General features: G+C 56.4%; 3 protein-coding genes across 3 annotated transcripts; all 3 read left to right on the forward strand.

Moving 5' to 3' along the window:
* The first annotated feature begins 34 nt into the window (after positions 1–34).
* Positions 35–7,332, forward strand: CAMKV (CaM kinase like vesicle associated). Its single transcript, XM_038149548.1, has 11 exons — positions 35–276; positions 3,350–3,458; positions 4,660–4,791; positions 4,870–4,944; positions 5,021–5,159; positions 5,239–5,359; positions 5,596–5,671; positions 5,751–5,887; positions 5,967–6,045; positions 6,119–6,206; positions 6,342–7,332. The coding sequence occupies exons 2-11, from the start codon at positions 3,364–3,366 to the stop codon at positions 6,762–6,764; spliced, it is 1,365 nt and encodes a 454-aa protein (XP_038005476.1). The 5' UTR covers positions 35–276; positions 3,350–3,363; the 3' UTR covers positions 6,765–7,332.
* Positions 6,941–7,714, forward strand: LOC119706163 (translation initiation factor IF-2-like). The gene has a single exon (XM_038149421.1). It carries the CDS (start codon positions 6,941–6,943, stop codon positions 7,712–7,714), a length of 774 nt encoding a protein of 257 aa, XP_038005349.1.
* On the forward strand, positions 7,567–27,736 carry LOC119706222 (TRAF interacting protein). The gene is made up of 15 exons (XM_038149547.1): positions 7,567–7,851; positions 9,034–9,091; positions 10,273–10,356; positions 14,260–14,299; positions 16,862–16,989; positions 19,529–19,623; positions 20,215–20,328; positions 21,236–21,323; positions 22,839–22,928; positions 23,137–23,225; positions 23,925–24,080; positions 24,281–24,329; positions 24,855–24,980; positions 25,504–25,554; positions 26,512–27,736. Exons 1-15 carry the CDS (start codon positions 7,754–7,756, stop codon positions 26,635–26,637), a joined length of 1,392 nt encoding a protein of 463 aa, XP_038005475.1. The 5' UTR covers positions 7,567–7,753; the 3' UTR covers positions 26,638–27,736.
* The last annotated feature ends 247 nt before the right edge of the window (positions 27,737–27,983 follow it).

Genomic DNA, 27,983 nt, shown 5'->3' on the forward strand with positions numbered 1-27,983 from the left:
GTTTGGCGGTGACGTCACGGGCTGGGCGGGGCGCGAAAGGGGGCGTGGCCCCACGGTCCCGCCCCCCCAACTTGCCGCGCCGGGCGCGCGGGGCCGCGCCGCGACGGACCGACGGCTGGGCTGGGATCGGCTGGGATCGCTGGCACCGGCGGGGATCGCCTCGGCTCGGCCCGGCTCGGCCCCGGCCCGGCGCGGGAGGGCGGGCGGGAGGGGCGCGCTCCCCCCGAGCGGCGGCCCCGGGCCGCGGCCCCCCGTTGCGGTCGGAGAGGCGTGCAGGTGAGCGCCGCGCCGCGCCGGACCGGGGGCGAGGGGGGCCGGGCCCGGCGGGGGGGGCGTTGCTGGCATCTGTCACTGTCTGGTCCGGGGCTGCCCCCAACTCTCCTCCCGACCCCGGTGGCTCGGGACGTCCCGACGGGGCCGCGCGTATCCCTGTCCGGTGCGTGCGCGCCCCGACGGCTGCCCGCCGCCGCGCCGCCCCCGCCGGCACCCGCGTCCCGCAGACCCCAGCCCCGACGGGCGCCGTGGGCACGGCGAGCTGCCGGAGCCCGGCTCCCCCCGCGCCTCCCCGCTCGCCCCCCCGGGCCGCTGCTGCCCTGGTGCCGCCCCCGTCTTCGCGAGGAGCCCGGAGGACCGATCCGGCACCGCGGGAGCGGATGCTGTCGGGGAGCCTCTCCCCGTGGCCCCGCCGCCGAGCATCCCCTCCCGGACCCCGCACCTCTCTCTCCCGCAGTCCGCTCCCTTCCCGCTGCCGCAGCGCTCCGAGCCGGCCAAACGCAGACCTCCCTGCGGTGCGCGGCCCGGGCTGTCCCTCCGCACACCCCGGCCCGGGGGCGGTGGGACTCCCCCAGCCCTGTCTCAGCCCCAGCCCGGCGGCTCCGCGGGCAGCGCTGGGCCGGCCGGCCCCTCCGCCTCCCCTCCGCCTCCCGCTGCCCGCCCGCTGCCTGCACTAGCAATATTTCGGTCCGTCTTAGCCCGGCTGCGTTTTCTGCCTTTCCCCGGTACATCCTTCCCCCGGGACGTGGGGGCGGGATGGCAGGGGGAACCCCCCACGGACATGTCCAGGGCAGCTGCAGGTGGAAGCGGGGCTGCGGATGAAATACCAGCCGGTGGCACCTCACGCCGCGGGGCAGAGCTGGGGGTCGGGGGTTGGGGGGCCCCGCTGGCGAGGGCTGCACGGCTGCGTCATCCCTCCGTGCCATCCCCACCCGGCCACCCACTTCCCCGCTATTGTCTTACACCCGCTGTTGCTTCTGCTCCCAAATTAGACTCTCGGAGGGGGGTGCTGGCTGCGTGCGGGTGCCAGCGCAGCACGGAGCCTTCCCCCCGGCACCCCGGGGAGGGAGCACTCATCCCTTTGCCCGCCTCTTGCCTGGGTGGGGGTGCTCTCACCTGTGGGGTGCAGGTGCTGACCCCGATGCTGGGCTGGGTACTAGCCTCCCTTGCAGGGTATCCCAGGTGCGCCGTGCCCCTCGGAGCCAGCCTGGGGCAGAGGAGGGTGGCAATGCTCAGCCCTGCCAGGATGGGTGGCCACTAAACCAACGGGAACTAATTTTACGAGCGTGGATTAGCTGAGTGCTCCCACAGACAGCAATGAAATCCCGATATATCATCCCACCCCGGTCCCCTTCCCAGCTAATCCTGGCACCGTGCTGCCAGTGCTGGCAGCCTGCCCGTCCGCCGGCCAGCCCTGCCCCTGATGATCTGTGGCACTGAGCCCACCGCCCCTCCAGCAGCTGCCAGGACAGCCCTCATTCCCCTCGGCCAGGTACAGTGGCACGGCAGAGCTGGTGTCGTGTGGCGTGGGGACACTGAGGTGCCAGGAAGGGCATGATTGCCGGGAGAGCTGCTGGCATGAATCAGGTGTAGGCTGGAAAACCTCATCCAATCTGGGGCACAAGCAGTGGTGCCCCATGGGTGCTCTTCTTCTCTTTTGGGACTTGGTGCATGCTGAGCAGGACTGGGGCAGGTGCTCTTACTCGGTGCGGGCTTTCCTGGCAGGACGGTGCCTGGGTGCCTTGCAAGCTGGGAGCATCCATCCTGCGGGCATCGCTCCAGCAGGCACGGAGGCAGGTCAGCCCCAAAGGATGGAGGCAGGAAGTAGCATCCCCCCATTCCCTGGCTCACCGCACTCACGTCCCCCCCAGGTTTGGGTCAATCACCCCAGGGGGCACTGTAAGTGCATGCCCTGGGTGCTGCAGGCAGCACGCCTTCCTCCCGGGGCCTGCACAGCAGGGCTGGGGCTGTGCACCTGCAGGTGGGTCGGGTGCTGCCGGGTGCTGCCCGTCCCTGCCCCCTCCAAAGGATGTGCCGCTTTCTGCATCTTCAGCTCCCATTGCCATAGCAACAGGCTCGGCGCTTGGGTACCCGCGATGCCGGCTCCCGCATCCCGCATCCCGCAGCCATCCTGCCCGCAGCCCTCGCCACCGGGCCCGGGCACTGCCGGTACGGCACAGCCAGGCCGCACAGCACGGCACAGCACGGCACAGCACGGTGTTTGGGGAGCTTTAGCCTGGGCAAGGGGTGGCTCCAGCATCGTGCCAGCTTCCCATCACAAGGTCCCGCTCAGGCCCATCCGAGAGGGCTGGGGGGCCCCAGGCAGCTCTGTCATCTTCTGAGCCGTCAAAAAATAATGTCAGCTGAAACTTCCTCCCACTAACACAGTGGGAAAGGGGAAGAAATCACTTTATGTGATCAATTTTTTTTTCTGGGACGCATCCAAGAAGGATCTGGTTTTGAAGAGTTCCCAACAGGGAAGCAAGGGGCAAAGCATCCTTCCTAAAGGGCTGGAGAAGCCGGCATCTGCCGAGGCTGGTGTCCTGACCACTGCCAGTGGCAGGAGGGCTGGCACCTCCGAGCTGCAGTGCCACCTGCCTGGTGCCACAGTCAGGGCCGGTTGGGGATGGCAAGCTGAGACTGGTGTAACCCACTGCACATGTGACAACGTGTGACAATGCTCTGCCTGGGGAGGCCCCATCTGCTGAAATGTTACCGTGGGCAAGAGCGGGCTGAGAAACAGGAAAGGATCCGTTCACCTCCGCTTGCCTTCCCAGTGGGTGCTCCAGGCACTGTGCTAACCCTGCCTGCTAATTAATCATTAATAACCCACCAACAGGGGCCAGAGGGGGAAGCTTGTGGCTGTGCTGGCAGCCTGAGCCCGGGCAGAGAGGCGGGATGCCACGGGCACGGATGCACATCGGTGGGGCCGGGCACGCGGCGGCTGCGCAGCTGCGGAGCACGAGCGGCCGCTGTGCTCGGGTTCCACGTTCATTAGCACAGCTCGGGAGGGTCTGCTGTGGCTCTGGGGGGCCGGCGGTGCCGGGGCACTCACTGCCTCTCCCTGCCCTGCCAGCACCGGGCCCTGCGATGCCGTTTGGTTGCGTGACGCTGGGAGACAAGAAAGATTATAACCAGCCGTCTGAGGTGACCGACAGATATGACCTGGGCCAGGTCATCAAAACGTGAGTTGGTCCCTCCACGGCCCCACGGGTGCCCTGGGGAACCCCAGCCACCTGTGTGGGGCTCTTGGGGTGCTGAGGAGTGGCACAACACTGCCTGTGGGGGCTCTGGGGGTGCTGGTCCCCAGCTGGGCCGGGATTGCAGGGTGTGGTTTTGGGTGGCTTTACCCTAATTAGTCCCTCTTGCTCGTGGGTTGCATGGGGGATATTCACTAGCTAGCTCCAAGGAGGGCAGTGAGCTTTCCCACTGCTGCTGGCTGCAGCTGGGCAGCTTCCCATATCCCTCCCTCCTCCCCTCAAGATTTGCAGGGATTGCAGCAGTTCCACAGGATCCTGGCTCCCTCGAGCATTTTGTGAATCAGAAGGGCTCAGCTACAGCAAAGGAAAGGCAGATGTCACTTGGGGGGCAGTGGAGCAGTGCTGCTTCCCCCAACTCTTACTGCCTGTGCTGAGGAACCTGTTAGGATGCACTCCAGAAAATGAAGCCCTCACACCCCTTGAGAGAGGGTTGACCGCAAAATAGGCACTAGAATTTTTTCCATCAACTTCCAAAACACCTGCTTGGACAGAGGTCACACCTGGCAGGGTCACACTGGGTGGCAGTGGGGACCTTGGTGCTCTCAGATTTTTGCTCCATCCTCTGGGCAATTTGTCCCAAAGCCCACAGGTCACTGTTCCCTGCACCCAGGGCAGTGGCCGTGAGGATTTCAGCGCAGCTGGGGGGATTGGAAAGCCGATGGCTTTGCTGGAGCAGCGCCAAGTGCCCCCCGGGGGCTGCCCTGCAGCTGCAGCCTGGCCGATGGGCTCGAGCACCATTAATAATAGAACAGAAACACTGCAGCTACCGGCACATCTCCCTTTCTTTCTCCCCGACTGCTGTGCTGATGTTAATGTCGGGTGTGCTGCTGTTCCACCTTGGCACAAGTGGCTTCACAGTGGGTCTTACCCCTCCTGTCCTGAGGTTGGGGCTTTTTAACCAGCAAATTCTCCCCCTTCCCTATCAATTTTCTTCTTCCATATCAGTTGCTTCTCACTGCTGGTTTTTTTGCTTCCCCTCCAAAATGTTTTTGACCCACAGCTTTCTCGTACTTCTGTGGCATCTCCCCTGACTGCTGGGGGAATGCTGGTGGGCCCAGGGACCACCTAAGCACCCCAATCTCAGTGGCCCCCAGGAACGAGGTGATGTCTGGGGGTACCCTTGCAGGGAGGAGTTCTGTGAAATCTTCCGGGCCAAGGAGAAGACGACGGGGAAGTTGTACACCTGCAAGAAGTTTCTGAAGCGGGATGGGCGGAAAGTGCGGAAGGCAGCCAAAAACGAGATCATCATCCTTAAAATGTGAGTGCTGGGGCTGGAGGGGATCCTGTGCCACTGGGCAAACTGGGAACTCCCATCCATGCCCCTGTCTCTCTGCAGGGTGAAGCACCCCAACATCCTACAGCTGGTGGATGTCTACATCACCCGCAAGGAATATTTCATCTTCCTGGAGCTGTAAGTTTGGGACATTTGGAAGTGAGGAGGGGGTGGCCCCACCAGGGTTGGGTCTCGGCAGAGCTGCTGTCTGCAGGGCCACTGGCCGGGAGGTCTTCGACTGGATCCTGGACCAGGGCTACTACTCGGAGAAGGACACCAGCAATGTCATCCGGCAGGTGCTGGAGGCCGTTGCCTACCTGCACTCACTCAAGATCGTCCATAGAAACCTCAAGGTGGGTGGCAGGGGGGTGGGAGCACCCATGGGTGCTGCCATGCCCCCCGTCCTGGCACTGACAGTCCCTGCGCCAGCAGCTGGAGAACCTGGTGTACTATAATCGCCTGAAGAACTCCAAGATCGTCATCAGTGACTTCCACCTGGCCAAGCTGGAGAACGGGCTCATTAAGGAGCCCTGTGGCACCCCTGAATACCTGGGTGGGTGAGAGCCAGCCGGGTGGGCATGCAGGGGTGGGCAGTGCTGGGTCCCAGCAGGTCCCTGCCGCTCCTTCCCTTCCCTTCCTTACTACCTGCTGCTGCATCTCCCATTCCCCGTCACCCTGGGGCTGATCCTGGGTGCTGCCAGTGGGTGCCTCCCACTCCCCATCACCCCAGGGCCAAGAGGCCGGCTGGCTGGGGACCCCGGGGGATGGTTGCTCTTCTGTCTCTGGCAGCTCCGGAGGTGGTGGGGCGGCAGCGGTACGGGCGGCCCGTGGACTGCTGGGCCATCGGCGTCATCATGTACATCCTGTGAGTGTGGGGTACGGGACAGGGTAGCTGCAAGGGCTCGGGGCTGGGGTGGTACTGAGCCCCCCACCACATTCCCCAGCCTCTCGGGAAACCCGCCTTTCTACGAGGAGGCAGACGAGGATGACTATGAGAACCACGACAAGAACCTCTTCCGCAAAATCCTGGCTGGGGACTATGAGTTCGACCCGCCCTACTGGGATGACATCTCGCAAGCGGGTGAGCCCAACGCTGGGGGGGTACGTGGGGTCCCTGTGTTGTCCCCTAGCAGCACTGACTTCTCCCCCCGTGCCCCCAGCTAAGGAGCTGGTGACACGCCTGATGGAGGTGGAGCAGGACCAGAGGATCACAGCAGAGGAGGCCATCTCCCATGAGTGGTGAGCAGCTGCAGGGTCAGGTGGGGAGCCAGGGGGCTTTCTAGGGGCTGCTCACCCCTCACTGCCTCAACAGGATCTCTGGGAATGCCGCCTCTGACAAGAACATCAAGGATGGCGTCTGTGCCCAGATCGAGAAGAACTTCGCCCGGGCCAAGTGGAAGGTGGGTGTAGGTGTGCCGTGCCTCCGTGTCCCCTCTCAGCCAAGCCCGGTCCCCCACCATGGGGCTAAGAGCCTGGCGGGGCTGCCAGTCCCTGTCCCTCCGCCAGCCCCACACCCCCCCGTCTCTCCCCCGCAGAAAGCCGTGCGAGTGACCACGCTCATGAAACGCCTGCGGGCTCCCGAGCAGACGGAGACGGCGGCAGCCCCGGCCCCGGCAGCGACCCCAGCCCCGGCGGCGACTCCGGCCCCAGCGGCCACCCCGGCTCCGGCGGCGACCACGGCCCCGGCGGCGACTCCGGCCCCGGCGGCGACTCCGGCCGCCGCCCCGGCTCCCGCCGCCGCGGCCGCGGAGCCCGCGGCCACAGAGTCCTCCACCGACACGGCCGCGGCCACGGCCCCCGCCGCGGAGCCCGCAGCCCCCTCCGCCACCGCCCCGGAGCCCGCAGCCCCCGGCACGCCGCCCGCCGCCGCGCAGCCCCCGGCCCCCGGCACGCCGCCCGCCGCCACATGTAACGAGGTCGGGGCCGCCGCCGAGCCCCCCGGCGAGCAGAGCGGCTGAGCGGCCCCCGCGCCCCCTGTACATAGCCCCGGCATGGCCCCAGCCCCGCCTGCGCCCCCTTTTCTACGTGCCCCGCCGGAGAGCCGGCCGCGGGGCAGAGCCCTGCATGGCGCCCGTTCCCCCACGTCCCCCCAGCTCTCTCAGTCTGTCCCCCGCCGCCGTCCCCTCCCCCGGGGATGCCCAGAGAGGCGGGGCAGCCCCCCTCGGCCGCACGCCCCGCAGCGCTGGGGGGGCGTCGCGGGGCCCCCCGGGACACGCGTGCATGTGCGGGACCGCGGGCGGGGCCGCCCGGGACGGAGCGGGGGCCGTCCCGGAGACCCCCTCTCCGTCCCGGGACCCCCGGGGGGGAACGCGGGGACCCCCGCCCGGGGGCAGCCACGCGGCCCCCCACGGGTTGTGCCTGGAGGACCCCCGCTGCCCCCCCGGTCCCCCTCCCCGGCCCCCGCTTCCCTCCTCGCAGCTGCATGCCTGCAGGGCCGGCTCTGCCCGCGGCTGCCGCCGCCGCCCCGCGCCCCGCCGCTGTATCTCTGGCAAATAAAGACCCCGCTGAGGACAAACTGAGACAGCACCAGCGCCGCCTGCCCGCTCTCTCTGTGGGGCCGGGGCTCTGCCGCGCCTGCCGGCAGCACGGCGCTGAGCGAGACGCGGCGGGCTGGGAGCGGCAGCGCTGCACGGGCAGCGAGGGCAGCGGGAGCCGTGAGCGCCTGCCGCCGGGAAGGGTCCCGGGAAGGATCCCGGGTAGGATCCCGGGAAGGATCCCGGGTGTCGCCGCGGGGCAGGGCCGGGCGGGCGGGGCCCCGGGGCAAGCCCCGCCCACTCCCACAGACCCCGCCCCGAACACTCCAGATGCCACGCCCACTCGATCCAGCCCCGCTCTTGGCCCCGGCGCGGGATCCCCCGAGGTCACTTCCGGGACGGGCCGGAAGCGGCGCGCTCGCGGTCGCGTTTGAACGGCGCGGGGCCGCGCGGCTGCTCCGGCCCGGGCCGCCATGCCCATCCGCGCCCACTGCACCATCTGCTCCGACTTCTTCGACAACGAGCGGGACGTGGCGGCCGTGCCGTGCGGGCACACCTTCCACCAGGCCTGGTGAGCGCCGGGGCGGGCGGGGCCTCGGGCCGGGCCGTGAGCTGTCAGCCACGGGCACCTTCTGTGGCCCCGCGCGAGGGCTCGGAGGCGGTCACGGAGCCGCCGCAGCAGGCCGGGCCGGGCCGGGCACACGTCTGAACGGGCTGGCCCGGGAGGCGGTGCAGTCGCCGTCCCTGGAGGTCTTCACGGAAAGACTGGATGTGGCGCTTGGCGCCGCGGTGATCGGTCATGGGGTGGACTCGGTGATCTCGGATCTTTTCCGGCCTAATTGCTTCTGTGCTTCTGTCGCTGCGCTGCCTGCGGGCTCCCTTCTCCGGAAGAGCCAGTGTCACAGGGTGTTTGGAGGGAGTGATGTTGGGTTATGGTGAAGGTGCCCTGCTAATTCCATGCTTTTCTAGGACTGTGTTGCGAATGTCTGTGTTGAAAGGAAGTGGTTCTTCTCAGGAAATAAACTTTGTGCGGGGAGAGGGTGGGCATTTGCTTTCCTGGCTAACGAGCTTGGAGAGCACCACGGGTGTGATTGTCACTTGTCGCTCAGCAGCGCTGCTCGGGCCTGCTCTCTGCCAGCAGCCAGCGGAGCAGGGAGAGCTTCCAAAGGTAACCCGCCAGCTCCAAATCATTACCTGCTCCCAAAATAAACCTTTCCAGCGTGACGTGGTGGCTTGGTTGCAGAATGCATTAGTCGGTGTCCTGGGGAGCCCGGCAGGTTTGCGCTCATCAGCCAGAGCAGAGCCCAGCCCGGCGCCCCTCGCGCAGAGCTCCGTGTCCAGCGGGACCCCTCGGAGCTGCCTGAGCTGGAGCTGGCTGAGCTGGAGCTGGCTGAGCTGGAGCTGGCTGCTGCTCCTGATAGAGCGGCTCCCGCGCGCATCCACTCGCTCCTGCGAAGCGGCAGCTCTTCATTGCCTGTCTCCCAGAGAGATCTGAGCTCTGCAGAAGCTCTGCCCTGTTAAAGATAAGCTCACATGCTAAATTCAGCCAGGAATTGTCTTGGAGATGCGGGTGGAGCATGCGTGTGGAACACGGAGCTCCTGCCGGCCGCAGCGCTGGACTGAAGGTTCGCAGTTCTGCTCAGTGTGTGACGAGGAGTCCCATCCTGCTGTCTCCTGGGGAGCTGGGGCACGGCCCCTGGAAGCAGTGCTCCAGGACTGTAAGGATTTACTGTGTTTTCCTTTTCTTTCTCAGCCTCTTCCAGTGGTTTGACACCGCACCGAGCCGGACGTGCCCGCAGTGCAGAAACCAGGTAAAGCCATCCCCTGTGCGCACCTGCGGCACCAAGGAGCCGTGGCCTGCGGTGATGTCAGAAAAAGGCTCGTGGTAAAAAGCAGAGGGACTTTGAGAGGAACTCCCCTCCACAGCCCTTGGGCTCGCAGTGGGCTGAGGGAGCCCTGCCGTTGTCTGTGCTGCAGCTCCTTTCAAAAGGGGCTATGGGTTTTTGCAGCTTTTACTCAGGCTGGGTGAGCATTGACGTGGTGACAGGAGGGGCTGCAAGGGCTTAATGGGGCCCCTGGCTGGTGTTTCTGGTGTGCCCAGCCCATTGCTGTCAGGTGAACAGCCCCTTCTGCTGCACGTGGGCCTTACAACCCCTCCTGGCTTAGCACTGCTCGACCCTCCCTTGAGAAAAGTGATGGCTGGGGAGAGAAGGAAGGATAGGAAGCTGAGCCTTGGGTTTCCATTGGCTTAACTGGGACCTGAATGTCTTTGAAGTCCCTTGTGTCACCAGCCTTCATACCACCAGTGGGTCTTGGCACGTGGTGGCTACAGGAGATGTTTCCTCGCTCTCAGATGTAAATTTTTAGCCAGCTGCTGCTTGGGCTTATTCTGTGCTCGTGCTTCTTTCCTCCTCTCAAGGTCTTGGCCCTTGTTCCTTCCCTGACTTGTTGATTCCCTCTGTTCTTCTCTGCCTCTTACATCTCTGGGTTACCATGGAGTTATCGCGAAATAACATCTTCTGTGGCAGTAACCATGCAATTAGCTGGTGTCATGACTGTATATAATACTTAAAACACAAAGCTGTAACTGCATGGGGGAGGTGTGGAGAGCTATCAAATTCAATTACAGCACCTTCTGCCTGCAGAAAGCAGCACGTACTTCTGTCTTAGGATTTGGCATCATGTTAGCTCAGCATCAGCTGCTTTGGGCTGAGCTGCCAGAGAACAGACTGCGCTCGATTCAGAAATGTCTGAATCTTTCTGCTGCGGCTCAGGAGCTTGGCTGGAGTCACACTCCCCGAAACTGAGTGGGGGGTCTGCTGCTGTGCTGTTGAGCCAAAGCAGAGCATCACCACTAATGGTGTCAAACACGTGATCTGATTTGCCTTTCATGGCCTTGTCACAAGACAGTACCTTCTCCCCCTCCATCTGTCTTCCATATCTGTTGTTTCCATATTTGTGCCCATCAAACTCTTCTGTCTCCTGTGTTTAGGTCAGCAAAAGACACATCATCAGTAAGCTGTTTTTTGATGTTACTCTGGATGAGCAAGCAGCGCCGGATGCTGAGACCTTGCAGGTAACTTGATGGGGGAGTTCTTTCCTCATGTGATGCTTCAGCCTCCTGGGAGGGTGGCCTGGCCTGTCCTCTGCCAGCAGGTGCTTCCCGAGCTGGAGCGTGCCGTGCTCATGTGTCTGACCTGAAGCATATCAGTCTCTGTGGTGATTTAGCATTCCCTCTGACCAAATCCCATGCGGTGACTCAAGGAGCCTCCTCTACTTCCTGCTCTTCCTTCTGCTTCTCACTTTACCTGGAAACCTCGTGAAACACCATCACATCAGACTGCCGTTCCTCCCTTGGGAATGAGGGTACAGAGCTGTTCCCGAGGGCAGGAGAAGGGAAATCCCAGATGCAGTGAATTGCTGCTGGTACTTGTGGTGTGGTTGTGTGTGAGTCCTGCTAATCCCTCTGGAAAGAACGGGCCGTTGGAGGAACCTTCTGTGCAGGGAGATTGTTTGTGCAGGTTGAGGGATGTGGGGCTGGGTGACAAGGTCATGATCCCCCAAGAGAGATCAGGAAAGGAACTGCCTGAAGCCACACCAGCAGCAATGAACAACGTGGAGGCTGGGTCCTGGCAGGATCCTGGTGGAGCTGGGATGTTGGGTGGTGTGCTCCAAGGGCCACCTTTGGGTGCGGAGAGTTGGGTGTGAGTAGGGATAAACGCAGAGTGGCTGTTGCACGTTCTCCTTTGTGTAGTGTGGATGAAACAGGGCTCCTTCTGTCTTGGAATTATCTGTTCCAAAAAAAGGGTGGCCGGTTGACCTTGGTATAACGGGATACTTGTACCCTCTTGTGTTTAGAAGCAGCATGTGCAGCAATTACCATAATTAGCAGTTGCCATGACAATTCTATATGTACTTCGTATGTCTTTAAAATAAAGCCAGCCAGACTAGAATGTCAGTAGCACTGTCTTTCTCCAAGATCAGCAGTAACAAATCCGAAGAGCAAAGTGTGCAGAGGAGTGGAGGAGCATCTCTGGGCCCTGGGAGCCGTGTGCCCTCACAGCAGATACACATTTCCTTTTTGTATGGATTGAGATCCGTTCCCGCGGGCGTGATGAGATGGGTGACTTGGAATGGGTTGTCTGGAGAGAATCGCCCTAGAAAATCTTCCTGTTCTCTCTCACCCCCACCCTAGCATCCAAAATGGGCTCCCCCAGCCTTCCGCTCCAGGCAGGCCGTGCAGAACTGCTCCCTTGCTCAAGGGCAGGACTGTGGAGCTGCTCCTGCACAACAAACTTACTGGTAACTCCTCCTGCTCCTGTAAATCTTGTGTGTATGTGTCAGAGCAACATCTAGCCTCAGTGTACAGCCTGCTTAATGAGGGCTCTGAGGTCACCAACAGAAAGAACCAAAATTCTTTTCTGAGTAAATCAGCATCATTAGCTTGTGTGGGTATTCACTGCTGTGTGCACTGTACAGGCTGCTGCTGCAGCCAGTTTCATGTGGTGTGCTGCCTTGTTTCTGGAGGACATGAGTACCTTAAGAACACAGATGCCATGTTCACGATGGGCAAGGGACTAATGTCCACCTAGATGTGAGATCCGCCTGTGGTGGAGTGTCTGATTCTGGCCAGGAAGCAGTTCAAAGTGAACACATGGTGGGCCAAGCCTGGGTTCTTCATAAGATAAGAACTTCTGTCATCATCAGCCAGAAGCAACTTCACCTGAGGAAGAAAAAAAAAAATCCAAGGCTTGTGATGAACCACTGGGCCCTCCAAGAGCCTGGGCATAGAGTGGTGTTCGTCTCTGTAATCAACTGGAACTGTATCTGCAGCCCACAGCTGTCTTGGAATGAGTATTTGGCCTCCTGCCATGAAAAGGATGTGCTAGAAAGCAAAGTGTGTAGCTGTGGTCTGCTTGTCATCTTGGGGTGACAAGCTTGGGATTCTCTTTGGAGAACCAGTCTTTGGCACCCAGTGAAGTGGTTGGAAGAGCTCCCTCATGATCTGAAACCCCTTCCTGTTGTTGCAGAATTAGCCAAATTATCTTTTGTAATTGTCTTTGTTTGTGTTTCTCACTGTCGCTGTTACTCAGAAATGTTTGCAGTCACAGGAGTGCCGGGGCTGTTTTGCTTTCCACCCCCAGGCTAAAACTTCAATCAAAACACCAGGGGGACCCTGGATCCCTGGAGTAGCTGCAGACCACAGGCTAAGTGTCCGGCCATTTCTTTCATTACTGAACCTGGGTTTAGCCTATACTGAATTTAAAGATGGTCCTTGTGAGCAGAACAGTCTCTGTGTGGCTGTTCCCAGAGCAGGAAAAGGGTGAGTTTTGGAGTGTAACACCTCAGTGAGTCTGTCAAGAGCTGCTTATGATCTGGGGAGTGCAGACTTCTTCCAAATGAGATTTCAGCTTGGTGAAGAGGAGGTGGGGGGAGGATTCCTGCCTGTAAACCTGCTGGGGAAGGTAGAAGCCTTGGAGGACAGCTGTCTGTTTGTGGTCAGGATATATTCGTTTGATCTTGGGAAAATGTGGTCTTGTAACTCAGTCTGGCAGAGAGAGGAGAGCTTCTCTCAGAGGAGAGAAAATTGGGAGCGGCTTTTAGGAGCTGTGGTGGAGGATGAGGGATTTCAGATTAAGTTGATGAATGAGGTAATGTTACATAGCTGCCTGAAGTAGCCCAGGGTTTCTTTGCTATCATGATAATTAGCACATCTTGTGAGCCCACTAATCGTTCCTGAATAGGACTCTGAGGAAGCTGCTTCAGAATAGTTCCTGCAGCAGAGTTAATTCCACATTAGCCCTCCAGCAGTTGTGCCCCTTGGGGCAAATCCCAGTCAGCTCTGCTAGGCTTTGCATTTAGTCCCTTCTGCTTTCCAAGCTTTACATCCCACATTCCCTTTCCTGCCTTTATTGTCACTAGCAGAGCCCTAGCTACAGTCCTGTCAGAGCTGTGGTCACTGCTGGTGCTATTCTCGGCTCAGATTTGCATGTAGCATTCCGGGTTGCACAGATTTGTGTGCCTGTGTTGGCATTTTATTGTGGTTTTATTCCACTGCAGTTCCTGCCTGACTTGTTATGTGCTTTCCTCTGCAGTTCTCTAACACAGCTTTTAAAGTCATCTTCTGTTGACTCTTTCCTGCATATATTTATCTCTCTGGTTTTTCTTTTAAATATACATATAGATATATAGATATAAATAGCCTCTCTTTTTAACCTCTCTACATTTCCTTTGGCTATTCGCCAGTGTTAAATTATATTGCTTCATTTTCTCTCATTTAAACTACAGGGCATCTGCTGCCTCCTTCTGATCCTTGATGAAGGCGTTAGAAATAGTTGATGTTGCTCAGACCCTTGCGGTACCCCGGAGATTTTGTGCGCTCTCAGCTGGTGTATTATGGATTGGTTTCTCAGTGATCTGTTTCCAGCCATTCGATTGAGCTGTTAGCAAATATCAGCATCCTGAACTGCAGTGACTTCAGTGTCTGTCAGCATGTTTGAGTGCATGCTTCGTTACCTTTTCAGGTGTTTGGCTGTGCTCTCCTGTCTCCCACCTCCATCCGATTGAAGTTCACTTCAGTTTAAAGAACTCTCAGTAATCCACTTAGTCTGGCAACATCCCTCCCTTATTGCCTTGTTTAGGTAAAACATTATAAAAATTGTTCTTGCCTGACTTCCTGTGTTTCCCTGAGAGCCTTCCAAAATTATTCAGCTAAAACAGGATGACTGACGGTGTGAGAAACACAAGGTTGACAAGGCTAAGATGAAGCTGCGATCCTCTCTTCTCCCCCTGAAGAATGCCGGTTGGAGGTGCTCTTTCCGTTCCCTGTGATAATCCAGGGTGTAACTCCGTGCTTGTTGTTTCCATATCCCCTCCTTAGTACCTGCCTGGTCCAAAAGTCCTGCTGAGAAACCTCTTGGGTCTTTTTAAGCATCTCTGCAGGGCATTTCCTAATGCGCTTTTCTGTGCTGTGTTTCAGAATGAACTGGACAAGGTGAAGGCCCAGCTCTCCTTGAAAGGTGAGTTCCTGCAGCCTGCAGGGGATCAGCAGCTCCTGGGCTCTGCCTGTGCCAGGTGGCTTGCCCAGGTCTGAGGAGCCCCTGTGCAGAGGCCACCCCTGTCTGAAGCCCAGGGCATGGTTCAGGCTGCAAACTGTTTCACTAGAGCAGCTTCTTTGGAGCTTTTTCTGAGGCGGGAACACCTACGGTGACGCAAAGGTTATGTGACAGAGCCCGAGTCCACAGCCTGGCCCAGCTCTGCTGTAACTCAGGAGTTGACTGTGATTTTAGACAAGTAAATGCTTTTTTTTTGCCCCCTTCCTAATCACAAGCTTACAGAATTGCAGCAAAGCTCTATCTGGAGCAAGATTGAAAGCAAAAGCCTTGGTTTGCTTGCTGGGAAACTCACAGCTGCCTTTGGCAAAGGCTCATTCCCTCCAACAGATGAGAGGGTGAAAGTGGTGTCCAAAAGCAGCAGTGGGAAGGCTTTGGATTTGTTTGGCTGTTGCAGTGCCACATGTGTTGCGCGAGGAGCAGACGGAGTTCAGTGTGCACGCACTTCCATCTTCCCATCTTTAATTTTAGAGGATGTTTGAGGGAGGCAGGAAAAGCAAAAGCCCTGGAGACTTGTCGATGGGTTTTAAGCATCGTCTGTAGGCAGCCTGTCATCAGAACATGAGTCATGAGCAGCAAAAGGAAAATGTCAGTCTAAGTGACAGAAATCCTAAAACATGCTAGCAGAAGGGTAAAAAAATGTTTAAAGAATGCTGGGGGCTCACCCACGCCCCAAGAGTTGTCTTTCCTCTGCGTTCCCTGCGTGCACGAGACAGACATGAATAGCCAGTAGATTGAGGATTCGGTCCTTAGCCTGAGAGTAGAATTGGATGGTCTGCACGTCTCTATTCTGAGGCCTGTTCTCCTGCCAGCTTGGTTGAGTTTAGTGACTTGGTAGAGAGCCAGATCTTCTGGGGAAGGTGGCTGGGATTCTTGCTAGGATATTATCCAAGAAAAACTGCTTGAAGGCCTGCTAATCTTCTCGGCTTCTGGTGAGTAGAGGTTGGGTTTGACATTCCCTGTCCCATTCTCTTTTCATACTGGAGATGCGAAGCTGCTTCCCACCTCCTGCCTCCTTTGCCGTGGGTACTCTGCTCTCTGCTGGTTCCTGTGTATAAGTTCTCCCTGTGAAGCTGTGCTCTGCTCTGTGTGCTGCAGAGGAGCTGTGGAGCTGCCAGGCTCTGAGCAGCCTGCAAATGGCTCGAGAGGTGCTGAGCTCCGAGCAGGCTCTGTGGGAGGCACTCTGAATGAGCTGAAAACTCATTCCTGCAGCACGGAGGGGTTTGATTCCTGCCATCTGCCTCTGGGCAGCTGGGAACGGAGGAGGGGGAAGCCCTAACTCTTCCAGTGGGTGTGGAGTCCCTGCAAATGCAAGGGAGTGTCTCCAGGCACTGCCTCTGGTGGGAAAGGGTTATTCAGATCAGTGGAGAAGCCACTGATCTGAGCTACCCGCGTGCTTCTGCTGGAACATGTTCCTGTCTTGTTCCTTGGTCCCACATGGCTCTTTTACTCCCTGATTGAACAGTGCAGCTTCACTGCAGGTCATGCTTCCACAGGATGTGGAGGCAGAATTTGAAATTGGATGGCTTGCAAGGAGAACAAGCTTTTTAGAAAGGCGGTCTTTGGCTCCCTACTATTGCCAGGCTGGAGCCACAGGCAATTTTAGCAAAGACTGAAGATGCTGAGCTTGAAGGGTTTACCCTGCCCTCAGCAGGGTTAGGTGGAGGGGTTCCTGCTTTCCCTCATTACCCAACTGCTCTGAGCTTCTCAATGGCTGTTCCCTGCTTGTCTGGCAACTCCTGATAGTGGTTGTTGCTTTCTGACCTCTCCTTCCCTTGTCTCCACAAAACAAATTGAAATCTGGTGGTGGTTTCCACCACCTTCTCTCTGGTGGTCAGAGGCATGTGCTTTGCTCCTGGATTGCCAGGGGGAGGGATGCAAAGGTTTTGTGACCTACAAAAAGTGGGCACCTGGGGAATCTGCTTAAGCTGTCATGTGTCCTGTGGTGTCCCCAGTGTCACTGCCTCCTGCCCTTTGATGTAGATGCTGTGGTTAGTGAGGGCGCGTGCAGCAGCTTGGTGAACCCCTGCATACAGTTGCCCAGTGGCCCCCAAAAGGGTTCCTGACACGTAAGATTCCGTGTGGAGAGGATGGATGCAAAGCTCTCTTCTCCAGCTCTGTGACAGCTTGGTGTAACTTGAGAGGAATTATTTCCTCGTGCAAGCCTGGCTTTGAGAAAACGCAAGAGTTAAGATACATCATCTTAATGCTAGCAGGGCTGGCACTGGAAAGCTATTAAAGGGAATTTTTTATCTTTAGTAAAGAAATCTTGAAGCCTGCTGGCACTGAGAGAAGCAGTTGCTCAGTACAGACCCTGGTGCAGACGCCACTTGGAGAAATGGCTCTCTCCAGGAATGGCCGAACCCTGGCAGCCTGGAGCTGAGCCTGCCAGCAGGCTGTGTGCTCCTGCTGCTGTGCTGCAGCTGGAGTCTGGGTCACCAGGCCATGACCTTTCTTTCTTCCTTCCAGAGAAAGAAAAGCGGGAATGCCAGGCTGTTGTGGATGGGCTGAGGGACACTCTGGATGTGCGCAATGCCACGATAGAGTCGCTCCAGAAGATGCTGGGAGAGACAGAGATGCTGTGCTCCTCTCTCAAGGTACCCTTCCTGTCCCCAGCAGGACTAACCATCATGCAGTCAGTGTTAGTTCTGTTGAAGATCTCTGCAGATCCTGCTAATAAAGAGATTGTGCTGGTGGGATTTTGGGTTTGGTGCCTGGATTTTCATTTTGGTTTGATTAATCGAAGTGAGTGCTGTTGCTGGACTCGAGGTCCTTTTTGTGCTCTGCCTGAGGTGATTCAGAGGCATAAAAAGCCTGCAGGCCTGTGGTTTGTGTACAGGTGCTCAAGGTAGAGGTATCCCTGGTGAGGGAGAAATGCCAGCCCAGCCTGAGGAATGTGGCTGAGCCTCACTAATGAAGTGGCAGTGCTGGTCATAAAGGTAGTTGTGGGAATCTAGTGTGGGAGCTAGCCCCAGCACCCCGTTGTTGAAACTGTGGTTCCCTGAGGTAGAATGTTCTTCTGAAATGGGTTTAGGCCAAGTGGGATTCAAGGAAAATTAGTTTCTTACTTTGATTGGGAGGAGAAATCAAACTGAAAAATATGGAGGGGGAGTTGCAGGCTTCAGCTGAGTGGGATCTGATCCAGCTAACTCTCCTGTCTCTGTTCTGTTGCCAGGGCTTTGCCTCAGTTAGGTTAGTAATGTTGTGAAGTCCAGGGATCAAATATTCCTGTTGTGCTTCAGTGTGCAGTGACTCAGTGTGTAGTCATGTACTATGCGTAAACAGTAAGAGGAAGGGGTAAGAGCAGGAGCAGCTTTGTTGGAATGTCTTGGAGCAGCTTTGCCTTGATGCTGGGCTGGGCAGTCTGTGCTGTGTGAAGGTGATGTGCCTGTCTCAAGAAGGTGGGGTGCAGGCAGGTGAGGTTGTGAGCTGCAGGCTGGAAAGTGGGATAAGTGTCCACTGCACTTCCCATGTTGTCTGACCCAGTATCCTAAACTGCATCCTGTTTCTTGACCTGCAAGGCCAAGTGGCCCAGAGAGAGCTTGTAGACATGTCATGGTGCTGTCATGCTATATGCCACCTGGGCTCTTTTGGGAGGAAGCATCCGGGGGATCTACTTGATACTAGGACAGAAAGAGTAAGGAGTTAATGCCAGGCAGGCCTCGCTGTGAACCAGCACAACTGTTTTTGCCCAACCATTGGATATAATCCCATCTGCTTGCATGTAAAGGCAGCCTGGATCTTGGCCATGCCATAGATGCTGGTGTGATCCTGGATAGGTCAGTGGCAGCATACTTCTGATGCCCCTTACTGCAGCAGAAATAACTGTGACAGTGGAAGCTGGTACTTGCTGCTCAACTCAGCATCTCAGTGCTGAGTTTTCCTGCCTTGTCACCTCTGGAAGAGGCTCTGTGCTTATCTTCCCTGTTGCAAAACCCTCTCTGTATGCTTAAGTCCCTTTAATGAAAGCTGGGCAGGGCAGAAGGATTAGGAACCTGGAGGTATCTTTTCTGTGGCCTCTGGGGTTTCCCAGCTGAATGCCAAGCGCTGTCTTCAACTGCATCATTAAAGATTAAAGCACTAAACTTCTGCAGTGAAAATACAGGCTTAACTCGCTGTGACGCAGGTTAAGGCTGCGAGCTGGGCCTGTCTTCTGCTGGCACTGCCAGTGTGCTGCAGTTTCAGGCTGGCTGAAGCTGGGTCCTCTGCCCCGACCAGGCACAAAACACTGCTGTGGGGATCTGGAGTGTTGAGAGTTCTGGTTAAGGAAAAGCCAAAGACAGGCTCCAGTTAAACAGGAGTGACACATGAGCCTGCAACACTGTCCCTCCTCTGCTTCCAAGTGGTTTCACAGCTGTTTGGTTTCTGTGGTAGGAAGTTGATAAAATCTTTGAACTTGTGTGGGAAGGAGTTTTACAAGACAAGGATCTTTTGCCAGGCCTTTCCCTGCAATCAGTGCTGTGCTGAAACCAGAGCCTTTCAAAGTTGCTGTGCAAGGTGCCCAGGTGCACACACACAACCTAGACAGCACAGATGCATCTGAATGGTGCCAATTCAGCTATCCCCATTCTCTGCCACACTGCAGATGTGTGCTTTTCCATCTCAGCTGAGGTTCTGTGTTACTGCTGGAGTGGCAGTAGGCTGCAATAGGCTTGCAGCAGGTGAGAGAAATGCCCAGGTGGGTGTCTGGTTTGGCTGAGGTCTCCCAGAAGAGACCCAGTCATTCCTATCTGTGCTCTAAGCAGCTAATAGCAAGGAGAGTTGGGAGGCTGAAGCAATCAGCTGTGCACAGAGCAAAAGGCAATAGCAAGGTCTGCTGCTGTGGACTCCTTTGGTTTTGAAAACAAATTGTCACCGCTGCGTACAGGGCACTGTGCAGCAGAGAGGGGCTGTGACATGGGTTCAGCTCCAGCCTTGCCTTGTGATTAGCACTGAGAGCCTGCTGTGCTCGTGGGGAGCAGAGCTGGGGGTGCTGGGTGGGAGGGAGTCAACTCTCCATAATCCCGGGCTGCTGAGGTGGGGATAGCATTTAGCCAGTGCATGCTCCCAGCTGCCCGCAGCGCGCGTCAGCCGGGTTGTTTCTCCAACAATCCCTGGAGCCTCACTAGCGGTCTGTGTGCGCTTGCTTCCCTGCAGAAGCAGATGAAATTCCTGGAGCAGCAGCAGGAGGATAACAGAAGTTCAAAGGAGGAGGCCCGCCGGCTGCGGAACAAGCTGAGAACCATGGAGCGGTGAGATCCGGGGTGCTCCCTGGCCTTGCAGGCTGGGCTGCACTGCTCTGCCCTTTATGGGGAGGGGAGCAGCGTCCTGCTGGGCCCGCTGCAACACCACCTCCGTGCACTGGATCATCTTGCCTTGAACTTTGAAATGGCTGCCTTTGCATGCCTCCTGCCCCTGCTATGTTTGCAGACAGCTGCTCTCATTAAAGAGCAGCAAGGCAGGGTACTGGCCTCATCTCTAGTGCACTAAGCATGGCTCTGTGCCTTTTCTGTTATCAGAGGATGCTGGGGCAGGATGCCAGCCCAGGAACACAGTCAGCCACAGGGCTATAGGGACCAAGAGCTGGGCATCAGTTCTGTATGCAGTATGTGTGTGCAGCTGCCCCTTCTCTAGTCCAAGTAATGCTGCTTTTCCCCAGTGAAAAGCCCTGCTTGAGGTGAGGCAGCTGTCTCTCTTCTCCCATGACACCCAGAGTGCCTGCAGGAGAAGCTCAGGCTGCACCAGCCCCTTGAGGGGGAAGCAGGGCTTTTGTCTCTTTCCCAGGTCTGTTTGTGATTCATGAGCTGAGGGTATGTTTTTGTTTGTGGGGTTTTTTTGTGCAGGATCGAGCAGTTGCTTCAGAGCCAGCGCCCGGAAGTGGAGGAGATGATCAGAGACATGGGAGTCGGGCAGGCAGCAGTGGAGCAGCTTGCAATCTACTGTGTCTCCCTCAAAAAGTAGGTGCTGCAAGCTTGGCACAGCTGGCTGGTGTTGTCCTGGGGGTGCCCAGGGAGAACCCTCTGCTGAGCACCAACAGGCACGTGGGCTCTGTGGGGCTTTCACCAGCTCTTAGGGCTTCCACTAGGCTTTGACTGACAGATCCTGGGGACCTAGTTTGGAGCCTGTCACACTGAACTGTTCCTCCTGTCACTGTAGTGACATGTGTGTCACCATGGGAACAGTCTCCAGAGTTGTCAGTGCACCTATGAAGTGATGATGATTATTCCCTCTGCTTTCCTCTCATGCCTGGGGGAAAGCAAGCGGATGCAGAGCTCTGGGTTGTGCCCTCTGCAGCACTGCGCTGTGCAGCTGTGGCCTCTGGCAAAGCAAGCCTCCACTGCTGCCCTCCCCTACCTGGATATCCATCTGGTCCTGCTGGGGAAAAAACACAGCTTTTTTTGTGTCCGTTCTGATGGCAGCTGAATAACTGCAGCTTGGGTACAAAGCTGTAATGAGGCAAGTGTCCCTGTGGTGTAATTGGGAATGAATGTGCATGGCCAGTAGTGTGAAGTCTCTGAAAAGTCACTTAAAGCAAAGTCCCCTGTTTGCTGCCAGCATGGAGGCTGTGCTCTGTTTTCTGTCTTTTTCACTGGCAACTAAAATGTCTCTGGCTCTGGTTCCCATTTTGCTGGTGGAATCAGGCATGGTACCCCATGCAGGTTTTTTCTCCCCCATGGTGTAGTGGAATGTGTGGCAGTGTTCGTACACTCACTCATCTTTGTTCCTTAAAGGGCGTTGTGTCTCCTGGGTTTTCTCTGGTGGCTCAGCAGGTCCAGAGGTTCAATTTGAGGGTCTTGGCTTGTCTCTGAGAAATTCTGGCTCAGCTGCCTTACAAACAGTGTGACTCTTTGGGTCTCTTTGTAGGGAATATGAGAATTTGAAGGAGGCTCGGAAGATCTCTGGTGAGATGACAGAGAAGCTGAAAAAGGAGCTGTTTTCTGTCAATAATAAGGTAAAGGGAGAGTGTGAGTTGCCAGGGTGACATCTGGTCTGTAGATCCCTGTCCATAACTGAGGCCCAAGACCTCTGCAGTGACCCCCTCCCACACTGCTAGGTACAAGTGTGTGGAAGGGCCAGGCTGGGGTTTCTGGGTCAGCATGTGATGTGGTGAGCAAACAGCTCATGGGCTGTTGTCAGGAGGGCAGTCTCTGGGGACAGTTCTGGGGCAGCATGTGCAGAGCCAGCCAGAGTTTGGCAGGGAGCCTGTGCTGGAAGGCAGCAGCACACAGGTGTTCCACTGCTCCCACTGGGTTCTGGAAGTAGCAATTCCTTCATCCGACTACACTGCTGAGCACTCAGCTGCCTGCTCCTCCTGCTGAAGAACTGGGCCCCTAAGGAAGTGGGAAGGGGTTTGGAGCCAGTATTAGTTGAGCAGGGCTTAGTCCTGGCTTGGCACATCCAGTCACACCCAGCCTTGTGCCTTCAGCCAGCTGAACTGGGCCAGGCCTCCCACATCATGCTGTGCCCAGGCAGGAGAGCTTCCCAAAGCACAGTGAGGACACACAGGTGGCCCTGCACAGAGCCTGCCCGGGCTGGTCCTGAGCTGGTGCAGAGCTTGGGGATGCTGACGTGCCTCTGCTGCTGTGCTCCCCCTGCTCCAGGCATGGCTGGGGTCTGTTAGCTCAGGTCAGGCAAGACTGTCTTTGTTCTGGTAGTGCATCCCTGTGAAAAGTGTGTGTAGCCTCACTCCCCAAGGCACAGGTGTTCCCTGGGGCATCCCCGTGTCTAAGCCAACAAAGTGAGAAGCTGTGGGTGGATTTGGCCTACTTCTGTTACTCAGCCATAGCTGCTGGCCCCTCAAATGGAGAAGGAGGTTTTCAGATTGCTGTGCTGTGCCACCCAGAGAAGGTAACCCCCACACAAGGTTCTGCTGCTGGACCTGGGCTGCTCCTGGCTGAGTCAGACCCAAGCTGTGACGGGCAGTGTGGGTCAGGAGGATGCGAGTCAGTGCACGGGGGCTCCAGGCTTGGCTGCCAGAGAGCTGACTGTCCCCACAGTGCATGAGCTGGCCCCGGCTCCCGGACCCACTGAAGTGTCTGAAGTGGTAGCAGTCCACTTCCTGACCCCTGCTGCTGCCATGCTTCCCTGTTGAATCAGGCTTGTCCATGTGCCAGCACTGCTGATGCACAGCCATCATCCACCCTGTGGTTTGTGATTCCTGTGCTCTGGTGTGTCCAAAGTCCTGCAGGAATTCAGAATGCAGCCACCAAGTGTTAGAGCAGTGAAAAACTGTTGCCGTGAGGCATAAATGCTGGGCAAGCAGCCCTGGACATCCCTCTGCAGGCAGTTTGTGGAATTAGATAGGGATTGGATTGCACTGGTACAGGAGAGGTTGGTCAGACTGCCACAGGAAAATGGAGCCCTTAAACAGGGGAAGTGGCATGTGCTGCAGAGCACACTGCTCTCACAGGGCTCTGCAGCCCCCTTACCCAGGTAGGTGTAACCCACACTCTGTTGTGTTCTGTAGCTGCAGAAAACGACTTCAGAGTTGGAGAAGACAGAGGAGGAGTTAAAAAGCACACAGAAAGATCTGAAGAATGCAGACAAGGAGATCTTGGTGAGAATATCTTTCTTCATGGCCAGCTGCCAGTTACTGCAGACTGGTCTGCAGCTGCAAAGCCAGGAGTTATGCTGGCTTTTGCTCAGTGACTAAATTTCCCAGCCTACCTCTGAGCTCCACCTGATGTTGATTTATGGAAAAGGGGCAAAGTATCTATTGCTAAATTTTTCTTGATCTCACTGGCTGCTTTCCCTTTTCTCTCCAGAGTTTGAAGAAAAAGATAGACATCCTGCAGGATACTCTGAAGGTCCCGTCTGTAACCAGGGAAACACTCAGTCGGCTAGTCTTGGAAAGGTCAGTGAGCTGCATCCTCAGACACAGTACAGCCATGTAGGTGACAGGTCCAAAGCCGGAGTTGACAGTTTAAGTGAGAAAGCAGAGATGTACTAGTCTGGCAGGTGTTGCAGAGGTATAGTGGTTTTGTTCCTTGTATCCTTTTTCTTGTGGCTGACGAGATGATGTTTGGTTTCCGTGGAGAAGTCTCGGAGGGTTTGGGGCAGGAGAGGGTGGAGGAATGGCCTGGGTTTTGAAAAAGTCTTTGTCACTGTGCCCTGCCTGGCAAACATCCCTAAAGCTGCTGTTCTTGTTGCTTTAGAGCTGGCCATGTGATGAGCATGCACTGGTGTATGGTGACCAAAGATCTCAGCTAGGCAGAGGAATCTACCCTGAGAAAGGACATCTGCTTTTATGCAGCCTTTCTTGAGGAGCCTATGCCATTAGCCCAGGAGAGCCAGCTGGATGTGTCCATAGAGCAGCAGTGTGTCAGTGTGATTGCTGGGCTCTGGGTGCTGGTGCCACAGCACTCAGCATTTGAGGGGGAGCAGTAATTTGGGACATTGAATTCAAACTCTGTCCTTTCTTTGACTTGTAAGCAGGATGGGGCTCTGCTCCTGGTGCCACTGCTGTCTGAGCACTCAGTGTCGTGGGGTGCAGCTCTGCCTTCCCCTGGGTGGCAGGCGGTGGCTGGGACTGATGCTTTTCCTGGCCTTGCAGCCCTGCTCCCATGGACCTGCAGCACCCGAAGCTCCACTGCCCGGCCGACAGCGACGAGATCAATCTGGATGCCACGTACGATGTGGACACCCCTGAGCACCAGCCCTGCACAGCTCCCTTTGGCCCTGCAAAAAGGCAGAAGCTGGATAAAAAGCCGTGAGTTTTCCCTCCTCTTTCTGCTTCAAAAGGGGATCAAAGTCTCACTGCTTTGGAAGTTTCTGTGTGAGATCAGATAGCTCTCCAGCTGCCTGATGGCGTGCTGCAAGCTTTGTCGTCATTTGCTTGGCCTTGTCTGTCCTTGCCAGCTCCATTTGAACAATAAATCTCTGCTGATTTGCTCCTTGGGCTCCTTACAGGCCTCCTGTGGTAAATCTGGCGAAGAAAATTCTGAAGGAAACAGTGGAGGTAAAAGGACTAATCTTGATTTTTCTGTGTCGCCTCTTTGATTCTGCTGTTACTAAGCTTGGAATAAGAAGAAGAATCTGTTTTCTCCCTTGTGGCCATAGACTGGCCCATCTATAGAAGCAGTCTGTGCTTCAAAGTGTTTTCCTTGATGGTCTCTTAGAAACACTGTTGCTGCCTCAGGCCTCCTGGAAGGGGGCAGGAGAAGGGAGGCTGGGGACCCACGTGCTTGCTGATGATTCTGCCCCAGATGTGCTTCACAAACACCACTGTAGCTGACCACAAGGGCTGTGGGGGCAGCTGAGGTGGCTGTTTGCCCAGGCTTGCTGGTGGCAGTGTCCTGCCTCCTGGGCACTGTTCCACATAAACCCCAGTGGGAGGTTGGAAGCTGCTAGTTTGCAACCTGACGTGGTATGGCAGTGACCATTACCTTAAACAGCTGTCTGTGTTATTAGTGCTGCCTGTATGTGGAGTCCATTCAGCAGACTGTGCTGGTTAAAGTGCTTTTCTTGTTATTTTGTGGGACAGAACGGGGCAGATGATCTGGAGGATGATGCTCTTAAAGGACTCTTGCCAGCATTCATCAGGAACTCTTTTCTCTCCAAGAAACCATCTTCGCGTGGTTTGCTGGGTTCCCACAGGAACATGGGCTCGGTAAGTATGACTGTCCAGTTGGTGAGTGTGCCCAGGGCTGGCACTGCCACCTCTGTCCTGAACTGACCCTGAAAGAGGAAGTGAATGAGGCTTTTACCTTGCCACATACAGTGTGTGGAAAATAAATCTTGGAGCACAACCTGGCTACTTCCCAGTCCTGCAGAGCTCCAGGGATGACAGATGCTCATTCCTTTCCTGACAGCAGACTAAGTGGCTCTCAACGTCCTATTCCTCCACCTCCTTGCAGCTTAGGGTGTTCTCCTTGTATTCCTCAATCCCAATGACAAAATCCTAAGCCTTGGTCAGTTTATCTGAAAAAGTGCCCAACATTCCCAAACTTTGTAAATACCCATGGGTCTGTCTTTTTCCAAAAGAGAGGGCTTAGCACAAGTACTGACTGTTTCCAAGTGCCTTTAACCCCTCTCCAGAAGCTGTGGTCTGCAAGGCTTCCCCATAACCAGCATGAGGAGAAGTAGCCAAGGCTGTGTGTGCTGCTCCAGGCTCATTTGTTTCTCTCTCCTAGGTGAGGACGGGCTACGATGGCATGGGAGGCAGGACAAAGTTCATAGAGCCAGTATCCTTTCCTGCAGCTTATGTGGCAGTACTGATGCTGTGGGCACCTCATTTCCGATCCTTCTCTTTGGTCTCAACAAAAAATGGACTTGGGATCCTCGAGGAATGATCTGAGTTCTCTCTGAACAAATCTGAGCTCAGCAAAGGTATCCAGGATCTGAACTTGCTGAGAGCACTTGTGGCTGGTTCAGAGTGCACCAGCTAGAAATCAGTGCAATTTTCAGGGACTGCCTGTGCCCTTGAGATCTCACAGCAGCAGTGTAGCACAGCCTCTTCTGGCTGTGTGCCTGCCAGCCTGTGCAGCTGGAGTCCTCATTCTGTGGGATGCTGCTGCTCCACAGTGGTGAGGAGTGGCTAGGCTGAGCTCGCCCCCCAGGTGTGAAGCTGTTCCTGCCTTGGGATTGCTCTGCCGTGGGGGGCTGCAAGCTCTGGCTGTGCTGCCTTCACCTGCACAGTGCCCTGACTCAGGAGGTCTTGCATCTCACATAGATATGCTGTTAAAATGCTGGTTTATGTGCAGGGGGATAGCATAGAATCATGAAATCATTAATGTTGGAAAAGAGCTCTAAGATCAGAGTCCAGCCATTAACCCAGCATTAGCAAGCCCACCACTAACCCCTGTCCCTAACCAACAGGTCTGCATGTTTCTTGAATGCTTGCAAGGATTTCCACCACTTCCCTGGGCAGCCTGTTGCAATGCTTGACCACCTCTTTAGTGAAGAGATGTTTGCTAATATCCAGTTGAAACCCCCTGTTTGGGAAATGTTCCCTGACCCGTGGGACAGGCGTGTGTCTGGGCTCTGCTCCTGTGAGAAGTAGCAAAGCCCATGCTGTCCTGCAGGGATGCAGATATATGGCTGGATCCAGGTCTGTGGTTCAGGCTGGACTGCAGTAGGTGTTGGATCACTTGTGTTCCCAGGGCACTGATCTGTGCTTTCCTTGACAGTTTTAACTCCAGACAAACCTGTCAGAAATCCGTCCATTACCAGTTAGGAGCAAGAAGAAGGTCTCCAGAGCAGTGTCTGCAGCTCCTGCATCGTCCTCCAGCAGCAGCCAGGCCAGAATGGACACTTTCCTGCTGTGAGAGCCCCTGACTTCCTGGGAGAAGCTTGGAGAAGAGGCTGCAGGGCAAAGCACACTTGCCCAGAGCCTGGCACGAGGCAATGTGAAGCCACCACTGCCTGGGCTACTGTTCACAAAGCACTGCTGCTGCCCTGTGGAGAATCCTGCCCTTGCAGCACGCCTCTGGAGGCCAAGCCTCTGGCTAATGCCTGGACTGAGTTACCCTCATTTTACCCTTCCTTCCTCTGTTTTTTCATGCAGAATTAACAGGGTTTTCTTGCCTTCTGGCCTCCTCAGAGTTCTGCAGTTGCTGCTGCTTTGGGCTCTCTGGCACCAGGTGGAACTGCCCTTCTTGGATGCAGCCACAAGCAGGAGGTGCAGGAAGGGTGTCTGGGATGTCAGTCTGCAGAGCAGCAGGGAGAAGGGACCTGGACCAGCTCCATGCCTGGTGTAAATAGTTCCAAGAAAGTTTACTGGAGGAAGAAGTGTGTAGAGCACCCTGAGTGGCTGTCGAGTGGCTGTATATTCATCATCAAATTAAACACCTTCCTTCAACCACAGGCCTGGTGGGGCTGGGGAGATCCACAGGTGGACTTGGGAGCTGTGTTGCCCTGCCCCATTCTGGGTCATGAAGTCCGCAGTGGTCTTGCAGGCTTGACACTGAAACTACTGATTTGGAAGGAAAGAAGGGGTGACCCCTGCTCCACTTGGAAGCAGAGATAGGTGTGCTGGTGCTTTTTTGGCATGTGTTGGTGGGAAGCTTGTTTATTAATTTCTATATTTTAATAAGAATGTAGAATATTTTTATTCTTTTGTAACTGTTCTGCCTTGTGATGAGAGGGTTTGGAATGGCCTGGAGAAGTGCTGAAGAATGGCTCCCTTCAGGGGAGGGGGAGGCTGAACCTGTCTGGGTTCTTCAGCTTGGAGCCGTGGAACAGGAGGTCCACACCTGAAGCAGGGCTGTCCAAGCTGCAAGGAACAGAGGTGGTTAGGCACCTAATAAAGCACTCTCCTGTACAAATCTGACCTTTCCTATTTCCAGCTGCTTCAGGCCAAATCTGTATTACTGGACTGGCTAAAAACATGTTTTTAGGGAATAAAATATATTACTGTGCACACTTGTTAACACAACTGGCTTCTGAGCATTTTCCAGCCTATTGCACCTCAGAGTGGAGGTCCGAGCTTGGGCGATGGATGTGGGGTGATGGATGTGCTCAACCCTTCAGGTTCCTTTGGGGTGCCAGCCCCTGGGAGCCAGGCGCCTTGTGCAGGGAAGGACAGCAGCGGGGTGAAGCCATGGGGACAGTGATGCCTGTCCCCAGGGGAGTGAACAAGACACAGCCCTGCAGAGCACGAGCTGTGCCTCAC

This window comes from Motacilla alba, chromosome 12, assembly GCF_015832195.1.
Source record: "Motacilla alba alba isolate MOTALB_02 chromosome 12, Motacilla_alba_V1.0_pri, whole genome shotgun sequence".
NCBI classification, from domain to species: Eukaryota; Metazoa; Chordata; class Aves; order Passeriformes; family Motacillidae; genus Motacilla; species Motacilla alba.

Coding starts and splice junctions, on each gene's coding strand:
- CAMKV (XM_038149548.1), top strand. CDS start 3,364: ATGCCGTTTGGTTGCGTGACGCTGGGAGACAAGAAAGATTATAACCAG. Junction 5,360..5,595: donor TGGCACCCCTGAATACCTGG/GTGGGTGAGAGC, acceptor TGTCTCTGGCAG/CTCCGGAGGTGGTGGGGCGG. Junction 6,046..6,118: donor GAGGCCATCTCCCATGAGTG/GTGAGCAGCTGC, acceptor CTGCCTCAACAG/GATCTCTGGGAATGCCGCCT.
- LOC119706163 (XM_038149421.1), top strand. CDS start 6,941: ATGCCCAGAGAGGCGGGGCAGCCCCCCTCGGCCGCACGCCCCGCAGCG.
- LOC119706222 (XM_038149547.1), top strand. CDS start 7,754: ATGCCCATCCGCGCCCACTGCACCATCTGCTCCGACTTCTTCGACAAC. Junction 23,226..23,924: donor AGTCGGCTAGTCTTGGAAAG/GTCAGTGAGCTG, acceptor CTGGCCTTGCAG/CCCTGCTCCCATGGACCTGC. Junction 24,081..24,280: donor CAGAAGCTGGATAAAAAGCC/GTGAGTTTTCCC, acceptor GGCTCCTTACAG/GCCTCCTGTGGTAAATCTGG.